Genomic DNA, 11,604 nt, shown 5'->3' on the forward strand with positions numbered 1-11,604 from the left:
AGATTTAGAATGAAAAAAACATATATATTATATATAGTAAGTTATAAAAATATAATTTTTATAACTTACTAGTTAGCTCTACCTATGTATTGAGCACTGTTGAAGTAAATAAAGTTTACGCATAAAATTATATTAATTTATGTGATTAAATTAAGTAGTCATATGTATATATAAGGGAAAGAAAATTAAAACAGTGAGTTGAAATTTACAATCAAAATTTATTGTTCGACTGAATACTCCAAAAAAAAAAAACAATTTACAAAGTCCTTATTCCGGAGAGTTTCAAAGAATGCTATTCTCGCTATTCTTCTCATCAGATGAGAGAAAGAAATCAGCAAATGATATTTGTAGTGCTGCTAGAATTTGCTGGTTATGGTATTAAATGAAACCGCAATTTATTGGCAAGAAAAACAAGTGAAAAAATGTTGGATCTGTAAAAAATATTTAAAAAACCGCGCATAATATTTCAGTTGGGATTAAATTGTCTATCTATTTATTTCTCTCTCTCTCTCTCTCTCTCTCTATATATATATATATATATATATATATATATATATATATATATATATATATATATATATACTGGTATTTATATTAGATTGAAGTTTGCCATTGCATATATCAGATAAACACTACATCCTTTTGATTTCATTTCTTTTTATTTATTTATATATATATATATATATATATATATATAGAGAGAGAGAGAGAGAGAGAGAGAGAGAGAGAGAGAGAGAGAGAGAGAGAGAGAGACGGACATTGTTGAATAGCATGGAGTGTTTCTGTTCAATTGTCTTTTTTTTTTTTAATTTCTCCATTTTTCGTATGGTCGTTCTAATATCTCGGTCGAATTTGGGTAAGGAAGTTTCATGGTTGTTTTCGTCCATCTGTTTTATTTTTATTTATTTTTTTATTGCAAGTACTTTCAACTGATTTTCTTAAGAAAAAAAATACAAAAAAAGACAATTAAGTAGAAACACTCCGTGCTGTTCAACAATGTCTGCCTAAATAAAAACATGCTTCCTAAATACACACACTATATATATATATATATATATATATATATATATATATATATATATATATATATATATATATATACTAGCAGCCCACCCAGCATTGCACGGTCATAAAATATGCATAAATATTATATTTTAATTAATGCAGAATTCTTATTTATTATAAACAGAAATACCGTATCTATTAAACGTAACGTTAATTTCCTTTTAAAAAAATGAAAAAAATAAACGGAAAGAAACTAAGACATGTGCATGCAAGTATTATGTTTTTTCTAAACAGTTCATTTCTTGTAAATAAAAAAAAATACTGGATATCCAAACAAAATCCTAAAGATAGTGAGTCAAATATGATAACCATTAGACCAGCTTGACACGAACTTTAAAAAGTGTTTTTAAACCTACTTATTCTTAAGATAAGTAATCTGTCACATGAACCATTCATGCATGCGCATTCATAAAACAGTTGACAAACAGGTAAAAATCCGATGCCCCCCCCCCCCATATAGCAATTTTTCAATTTTGACTCCCTAACAGCCTTTTTTTTCTGGATGAATGGATTAAAAAGTTTTCTACACATCTGAATATCCAATATACCAAATTTACAGTTTGTAAATCAAGAATTTGTTGAGTATATCGGTTGAGAAGTGTCCTCTCACACACACATTCTCACTTTTATAGAAATGTAAATATATGTATATAATCTCTACAATCATATAAATGCAACTTTGTGTGTGTGTGAGTTGGTTCCTTATAAACTCCTAAATTGCTGAACAGATTTTATTTAAAATTTACAGAACTTGAGTGTATAAGTCTGGGAGTGATCTTAGTTAAGTTTTGTCTCAGAATACTCTTGATATTTATCGATAATCAAAACCATTATTTTAATTCATCTATCATCGGTAAAGCCATTTTTTCCATGTCGTCGCTTAACAACAATGACAGAACAACGGGCTGTGAAAATTCTACTGTGGGTAGGTTGATAGCGTTTTTGTTTTTTGGTTTTGGTTTTGTTTTTTGTTTTTTTTTTTTTGTGTGACATGGCCTGTAGGTTCAAACTCCGCACGTAAATTTCTTAATTTTCTTTTCATTAACTGGAAAGAAGTTTACATAAAATAATTTTATAAAAGAAACAGTAGGTTCTCTAGAGTGCAATGTAGTATAACATATATTTTGGACTAAGTTACTGCATGAAGGCATGTGAAGTTTCCCCCCCCCCCCGGCGATTTCATGGATTTCGATGACAATAAAAATATAGGAGTGTGAAATATTTGTTGATCATCATCCAATCCCAGGCAACCTCGGGTCTTGCTAGTGTTAAGATGTATATTATTCTACGTACGCTTCTAGAATAGTAATTTCAAGTAATTGAAAGGTTTATGAAAACAAATTAAAGCATAATTGTCTAGTGCACTCTCGTAGACTGACCTAATTTTTTTTTTTTTTTTTTTTTTTTGTTGAAGAAGAAATCCTCATAGACTAAGGCATTTAGATTTTGTTTTTATGGGGTGGTCAATAAGTTAAGAACTAAAAAGAAAGAAACGCTAAAAAGCATGCTAAGCAATACTAAAATCCTGGTGTTTTTCAATGAAGAAGAAATCCTTCTAGACTGAGTTATTTTTTGTGTGTGTTTTTATTTAGTGATCGATATAATAAGAGTTGAAACTCTGCTAATAAATAAAAAGAATGTGTAGAACGGCAAAAACAGTGTGCTCTGCTCCTCTTAAGACATAAAAAGGAAAGCAACTCTCTCTCTCTCTCTCTCTCTCTCTTCCTCTCTCTCTCTCTCTCTCTCTCTCTCTGTTTACGGATGTATTTATAGAATGCAAGACTATGTTCGAAGAATGTTAACAATTATATACCTAAAGGTGAAGAAATGTTGTTCGTATTAGATTAAGTGGGATAAATAATGGCCTCATTATTCTGAAAAAAAAAAAAATATATATATATATATATATATATATATATATATACAGTGCCGGCAAAAAGAAAGTCTGCGCTTGCAATTTTTTCAAAAACTGCAAATTTAAGCTAAATTTAATGTAACTTTAAACAAACTATACCTCATTTGATTCGCCTTTTATTCTTCTATAATTTTACCTGTTCATATTTGACTTTTAATTGAAATATTCTAGTGTTCACATCAATTTAAAAAAAATAACTTCAAATTGAGGAGGCAAAAAGAAAGTCCGCAGCAACAAATTCGCTTAAAACCAGCTTAAATTATCGCCCCTAAATCAGTTTAAAATATCCACCAACAGGCAACAAAGCATCTATGATCGTAATTATTGCTGTTCCTAGGTTATATAACATTACATTTAGTCCGTATGCCACGACTTTCTCTTAGTGATCGTCAGGAGCTCATTAATCTCCACCTTTCTGGTTTATCCAATCGAGAAATCGGCTGCAGATTGAAATGTGATGAGAAAACGGTACGAAAGACTGTGCAAAACAACCAAAACACCGGCAGTGTTCGTGATGCCCGTAAATCTAGTTGTACTAGAGTTACTTCTAACAGGGAAGACAATGTTATCAAGATCCGCAGCCTAAGAAACAGAGTTGAAACGGCTCCCCAAATCAAACAACAGTGCAATCTTGTTAAAAAGTGTTCCTTTTCTACTGTCAAGGACAGATTAAAGGAATTTAATTTCTGAGAATATATTGTAAGATGCAAGCCAATGATTTCTGTAAAGAACAGAAAGTGCCGTCTGCTCATCGTCAGATACAATGAAGATTATGACTCTTCATATTGGTCAAAAGTGCTTTTTAGTGACGAAAGCAAGTTCAATAGGCTAGGCAGTGATGGTAGGCAGTACGTCCGTCGGAGGAAAAATGAAGACTGTAATCCTAGTTGCTCAGTTTCAATGCTGCAAGGTGGTGGAGGTTCAGTTTTGGTGTGGGCCATTATTAGTACCTATGGTCCAGGGCCTATAGTTCGCTTGCAAGGTCGAATCAATTCGACCAAGTACATTAATATGTTGACTGAGCATTTTCTACCCTACTTTGGTCGGAATTTGGACGATAATCCCGTCTTCATGCTGGATAATGTTCCCATTCACACAGCTGGCAATATCAAGAGGTTTCTGGAAAAGCATGATATTCCGTGTTTGGATTGGCCTGCACAATCTCCAGACCTCAATCCTATCAAAAACGTATGGCATTACATCAAGCAACAGCTACACAATGATAAAATTTCAAATTTGGAAGAACTTTGGACAAAAATTAAAGAAAAGTGGGATGCCCTTTCCCCAGAGTATTGCTGAAGTCTAATTCAAGGAATTCCCAAAAGATTGCAGGCTGTCAAATTGCAGAAAAACTATGCTACGAAATATTAACTAGTCCATTGTGTTTCTGTTGTATTTGTGTTGGGTTATTGTCCTAAAGTTACATTTAAATAACAATTTTCCATTTTGCGGACTTTCTTTTTGCCTCCTCAATTTGAAGTTATATTTTTAAATTGACGTGAACACTAGAATATTTCAATTAAAAGTCAAATATGAACAGGTAAAATTATAGAAAAATAAAAGGTCAATCAAATGAGGTATAGTTTGTTTAAAGTTACATTAAATTTAGTTTAAATTTGTAGTTTTTGAAAAAATTACAAGTGCAGACTTTCTTTTTGCTGCCTGTGTATATATATATTTGTGGTTTTGTTGGATAATACCATCTAGTTTAGATCAAGTATGAGTTTTTAACCATTTGAAAATACTTCAATCTGCTATTCCCTTTAATCTAGTAAATGTATGCGAAAAGCCAGCTGGAATTTGTGAAGGGAGTGGGTCCGTGTTTACTGGATAACCAACTCTGAAGATAATGTGTGTTTGTTCGTAAAAAAGGTTAAAAGATTCCTAAGAGAGAAAAAAACGTATCGAGTCATTGTTGTGTTTTTTATATAATTAAATCATCTGAAAGTGACGTGACAATGGTAGGTCATCTAATCATGTCGACGAATGATTATCCAAAAAGTCCGTGTTCGCATTGCTGGTAAGTTTTACACCCTCTGGCACTGGGCATGCCCTAACCAACTTATCCACAATGATTCCCACCCAAAACATGATACCTCCACCTCCTTGTTGGCGATGAACTCTATAACGGGTTGGAGTTCTGTTCGGGTTTCAAACTTTGGTCCATCTATCCGGACCATCAAGAGTAGCATGGGCCTTATCCCTAAATGCGACCTGTTGGAAATCCATTTTTATGTAATTCTGTGTCCAAGCCATTCATTTCCCCCTATGTTGTTTGCTAAATGGAGGTCTTGGAAGAGGTTTGATGTTCCTTGCAGTCTCATTCAACACATTGTATTCGGTCTGCCTGGATCTTGGAGCGATTCCAGCTTTTTCAAAAACGGAAGCACTGGTGCTGTTTGTGTTTCGGTTGACTTCCCTACAAATTTTCCGAATATCACGATCTGAAAGATTTCTCCTGGTGCCCTTATTTTTCTGGATTTTGTGTTTGGGTTGTTCAAGAATGAGGGCAAGGTTCTTAGATCCCTTTCCAACTTCATGGCTAAATCTTTGATGGACAATCCTTCTGCGAGGCCAGCAAATATCCTTTGCTTTTCGATAACCATTAATCGCCTGATTTTTTGGCAGTGTAAGAGATCTGCAATAAAGCGATGGACAGTATAATTTCCTTGATAATAAATAAAATGTCATAACTTCATGAATATCGCATGTATTTGAATAAAATTTTGGGAAATAACTAACTTTTAATTGTTGGTACAATTTTCATTTTTTTTTTTGTGACATATATTTAGTGAAATATTGATATTTTACTAATCTGCAATAAAGTGATTGACACAGGTTATATATATATATGTGTGTGTGTGTGTGTGTGTGTGTGTGTGTGTGTGTGTGTGTGTGTGTGTGTTTTACTCATCTGCTTGTATGCACCCTCCTAATTTCTACACACTCACCACCCAAGCTCTTTCACTAATTATTTTAATCACATGTTCAACATATTTAGTGAAATATTGATATTTTACTAGTCTACAATAAAGTGATTGACACAGGTTATATATATATATATATATATATATATATATATATATATATATATATATATATATATCCCTCCCCCTTCTATGTATCCCTATGTCTTTAGCCACACCAGAAATGAACTTCCCAGACCCCCCACAACCACCTAATGTTCTTGAACTCCAAAACCTCACTACCGACCTACCTAGCACCCAACCACCCCTCTTTCCTTTCTCCCTTTTCCTTTCCGCTTTTCTCGCAGCCCTCCACTGACACCATTCTTCCATAAACAAACACTTTTGTAAAGTCTGATGAGGCTACTACTACACCGCGAAAAACAGTCGAGTAGCTGAAACAATAATGTAACTAAACAGAAAAAAAACGGTAATAAAAAATAAAACGTGTATATATATATATATATATATATATATATATATATATATATATATATATGTGTTTTACTCATCTGCTTGTATATATACTTCAACATACAATGCATTACTAACCTTATTTCCCTCTCACCTTAACAGTTTGACAGTACAGATTTGCAATGTAACGTAAGAAACAAACCTTAATGCATATATTTACATATATATAAATGTATCTATGCTATTTTCTTCCAGTGGCTGAAAGGGGTGGACGATCCTTCAGCTCTGTCCAGCTTAAACCATACAATCGAAGTCAAAGGTAGTCGATTTGTTGTGTTGAAGTCTGGTCAGAACTGGAAACGGCCTGATGGATCGTACGTCAACAAGCTCATAATTAAGCGTGCCACACTGGAGGATTCTGGAATGTACATTTGCCTTGGAGCATCAAGTTTTGGATACAGCATACGGCCGGCCTTTCTTCAAGTTCAGCCAGGTAGGTACCTTATGTGGGGAGTTACAAATAATCATGCATGAAGGAGTATAGAATTAATTGTCAATTCTTATCGAAAGTTACAGTGAGTTTTTTTTGGGGTGGGGGGGCTTTTTAGCTTTTGATTTCAACTGGAGTCATCATTAGAAAGTGCAATTGTATTATGATTAGGAAAGTGAAGTTGTGTTAGGAAAGTGCAGCTGTGTTAGGGTCATTGCATAGTCTGCCATTACATGGCACCCGCTGTGTCTGGTACCGTGTAATGAAAGCCAGCCATATGTTGTGCTGTGTAATGAAAGCCAGCTGATGTCAACATTTTTGAGCGTAGTGGGAGCATGACAGCAGACTGAAATGTATATAGAGGGATTAACATCAGGAGGAGAGGAAGAAAAAAGAGAAGCAAAAAGATTGACAGCCAGCCGGGTCTGGTGCCGTTTAATGACAACTAGCTATGTCTGGTGCCGTTTATTGACAGCCAGCTATATCTGATGCCGTGTAGTAACAACCAGCCATGTTTGGTGCTGTGTAATGATAGCCAGCCGTGTATAGTGCCGTTTAATGACAGCCAGCCATGTCTGGTGCTGTGTAATGATAGCCAGCCGTGTCTGGTGCCGTTTAATGACATCCAGCCATGTCTGGTGTCGTGTAATGACAGCCAGCCATGTCTGGTGCTGTGTAATGAAAGCAACTGATGTGGTGGTCATAAATACATGCCAGTGACTATCATGATAAACAAAGAAAATAAATAACTTTTTCTTGCATATAGAAAATTTACGACTGTCTCTACACATAACGTTTGAGTCTGTTAGAAAGCACAACAATGTTATAAAAGTATATATATTGATGGTGAGGCAATCAAAGTTGTCAAAATTGTTATTATCTTGATACTATTGGACCATGGAGAAACCGGTGCTGGTGTGATTGCAAGACTTATGAGGGCATGGATGCCATTATTAATCAGCATCGCATTACCATTGTTATCCAATAAAATTGTCTATCAGACTTGTTTATGCAGTGTGGTGAAATCTGAATAGTTAGGGTTGAGGACATGTGTTGCATGGAGAGAAATAATATGAGAATGGATATGTAAAGTGAGTGTTAAAAACAGGCTTAGATCTGATGAGCTCAGAGGAAGATCAAATCTGGGCAGTACAGGGAGATATTTGTAGAACAGGAGACTTTGGTGGTATGGGCACATTGTAAGAATGGATAAGAGTTTCTGGGTTAGAAGACGTAGAACAGTTGGGGTAATATGGTCAGTTGGCAGAACAGTCTAGGAAAACATAAAAGGAAGTGATAAAGATAGATTTGAAAACAAAAGAGGGATTCAATGCATGTCAGTATGTTAAACATAACTACTACTAATGCTATTACTACTACAACTACTACTAATGAGGATGATGATGACACTGCCTTTGGATTATGCCTATTTATGTTCATCTTAGGAACATGTTCCAATATATCTTGTTCAAATATAATATGTAATTACTATGTAAATTGACTGTCTACAAGTTTCAAAATATAAAATACAGGGTGGCTCACTTAAAAGTCATGTCATGAGTGATCTGTGGGGCGTATGGCATGTAGCACCATCTTGTTGGAAAAAGAATTGCACTTGTCTTGTGGTGTCAGTTGGTCATTAAGAGAAAAATTAGAGAGATCAGGCTACTTAATCTGAAAAAAATTAATTAGAAGAGATTGGGTTACTTTTAAGTAGGCCACCCTGTATTTGAACCCGGCAATGCTGGTGCCAGTAAGAGGACTTGTTGCTGAGAGAGGATTATCTCTTCTGACTCCATCTATCACATTAGTAATCGATATAGAGACTAGTAAGGAAAGGAAAAATAAAAAGATGAAAAATATGATTGGAAATTTTTTATGATAATGATGATGATGATTGTGGAACACTTTCTTTGAATAGTACAATGGGAATCCAAGCATTACTTTCCAACTAGCAGGGAAGTAAGATTCTGTGGAACAAAGAAAGCAAGATTCCATCATTCCTAGAAGGAAAGGGAATGGGTACGGCCCACTTTATGAATCCACACAGTATTCTATTGTACATTGGCATCAAACAACCAAATGTTTGATATGTTGCAAAACAGTCGAATGAAATCGATAAGAGATGTGAAATCAGGAAAATACCCTCCATCCAAGATTCGAACACCTCGCTCACCTGTGCTTTGATTTATTCAAGTTCCAATTTCGTAAGCATACATAAAATTATTAACCATCTCGCTATTAACAATGAAATCACCCAGAGCACCTTTTTAGTCTTTGAAAAAGTTGTCAAAAAACAAATATATAACAAATAAATTTTATCAAAGGCAAGATAAGTTACTTTTCTACCTAACTGGATATATTTTTCGTGTTTTTATTCAATGTAACATGTTTATTCAGCTCGAAAAGCATACAGTGTTTACCGATGTATTGGAAAATTCAAAATGGCGCCTGACTCTCTCTTTAACACGGTAAGTTCAGGAAAAGATGTTATAAATAATAAACGAGACAAAATACTGTTAGAAATTCGCTCAATATATGTTACCGTGACATAAGTTGACATATATTCGGTGTTTTTTTAATAGTATTTTGTCTAGTTTATTATTTATAACACCTTTTCCCAAACTTACAATGTTAAAGAGAGTGTCGGGCGCCATTTTGAATTTTCCAATACATCGGTAAACACTGTATGTTTTTCGAGCTGAATAAACATGTTACATTGAATAAAAACACAAAAAATGTATCCAGTTTGGTAGAAAAGTAACTTATCTTGCCTTTGATAAAATTTATTTGTTATATATTTGTTTTTTGACAACTTTTTCGAATCTATGTGTACAGTAATACAAACCCGTTTTATTATTATTATTGGCTCACATGGAGCTTTCACACAAGTCAACAAACGATCTGATTGGAAACCTGTGGGGTTCTCTGGAGGTTGAGTGACAACAAGTCTCCCCAGACGTCCAGTTCTCTCCACCTCCTTCGATAGCATTTGCAAATGAATTTGCATCATCGCAACAGCCGCTTACCATTGATTTCTCGCCGGCATTGGCCATTGGTTTATACTGGAATTTGAGTGGCACTAAGCCTCCCCAAAGTCCCAGTTCTCTTTGTGCTTGTCCAACCGAGGTCTGGCTGGCGCTCTCTCCTCGGTCTTTCAGTCCTTCTTGACCCTTCTCAGCTCTTTGGTGTCACTTTTTATTGGGAGGAGCGGTTGTGAAACTATGGGGGGGGGAGATGCATGATGGGGGTGTAGAACTTGTAGATATGCAGCTTTGGTTTTCTTCATTCCCTGTAACGCTTCTTCGTTATATTGTCTTCTTGTATTATTCTCCGCATTCAAGGGTTTTCCTTAATATTTCAGTCGTTATTATTATTATTATCATTATTATTATTATCATTATTATTATTATTATTATTATTATTATTATTATTATTATTTATCTACCCCCCCCCCCCGTTTTGTCTACTTTGTGTTTCTTTAAACGTTGAATTAAAGTAAAGGAGAAAATAAATATTTTAAAGTGTATTTTAGTTTCCGTTCTTTATCGCACTTTTTCTTCTTTAATAATATGTTAAAACTATTTTAAAAATTCAACAATTAATAATAATGGCACTGTGCCCAGTACTATTCAAATGCTTAATAAAAAAAGAAGACTGTTTGTAAACTGCAAACGTACTGATTTTATTATTATTATTTTAAATAATTTTATTTGTTTTTGTTTCTTTCAAATTCTAATTACACTATTTTTTTTTTTTTTTTTTTTTTTGTCTGCACCTTGTAATGGATTGGAATGCAAATGTAGACCCTATCAACCCACATCCGTACCATCCAACCAAGAAGCAGCCAATGCCCAACTCAGACACAAACAACAATAATAACATCTACCTGGCTATCTTAATCCCACTGGTGTTAATTCTCCTCATCATGGCCACTGTCTGCCTCTGTCTCCGTTGTCGTAGCAACTATAGTGATACCAGCAACACCTCCAGTATGCGCCACATTCAACACGTTGCTGTGCCAACACACAACAAGGACTTCCCCTCGGCGACCTACCAACAGCCCCCGCCCTCGCTCTCTGCCTACCACACAACTATGTTAACTCCTCCCGCGCCAAGCACCATCTCAGGCTACCATGGACCTTCGTTACCCCCACCCGGCTCCAGTAGCATGTCCGGTGGCTCTACCTGCAGGATAGCATCATCAGTTCCACAGATGCGTCACTGAATTAAGATTCTTTCAAAGAATCTGAAATGAACAAAAAATAGTTAAAAAAAAGAATGAATATTAAAAAAAAAAAAGATGAACAAAAGAAAAAAAAAAAAACACTTAAAATTATAAACAAAAGCATGTTTTTTTTTTGCTTGACCTCATATTGCAAATGAGCTATTTTAAAGAAAGAACGCAAATATTTTTTAAGATGTGTCCATTCAAATTGTACTATGAAAGGAATCATCATTATATCGTATGAATCCGAAGATTCTTGGTTTCTCCGATATTTTTCTAGTCAGAATTCTTTCTAGAAAGATATCCGATACTTACGGGAGTGATCACATGAAGGTTGCCAACATCCTAAGTGAAAGTGATTATGTGGCACGAACTGGATTCAAACTAGAAATACCCAGGTTGTCAGTCCATGTTATTAACCACTTGAATACTATATATATATATATATATATATATATATATATATATATATATATATATATATATATATATATATATAAAATGAAATATATATATATATATATAT

The 11,604-nt window shown here is 34.4% G+C and overlaps 1 protein-coding gene across 2 annotated transcripts in view; it reads left to right on the forward strand.

Moving 5' to 3' along the window:
* The window catches only part of LOC145242616 (fibroblast growth factor receptor-like 1), a 525,879-nt gene extending 514,747 nt beyond the window's left edge, over nucleotides 1–11,132 (forward strand). For both annotated transcript variants that reach the window (XM_080105730.1, XM_080105731.1), the window contains 2 exons: nucleotides 6,616–6,853; nucleotides 10,657–11,132. In XM_080105730.1, coding sequence (XP_079961856.1) covers nucleotides 6,616–6,853; nucleotides 10,657–11,078 — 660 coding nt within the window. In that variant the 3' untranslated portion in view covers nucleotides 11,079–11,132. The remainder of the gene's footprint in view (nucleotides 1–6,615; nucleotides 6,854–10,656) is intronic.
* Nucleotides 11,133–11,604: the final 472 nt, after the last annotated feature.

The sequence above is a fragment of the Euprymna scolopes genome, chromosome 21 (assembly GCF_053919585.1).
Source record: "Euprymna scolopes isolate OS-2025 chromosome 21, ASM5391958v1, whole genome shotgun sequence".
NCBI lineage: Eukaryota > Metazoa > Mollusca > Cephalopoda > Sepiida > Sepiolidae > Euprymna > Euprymna scolopes.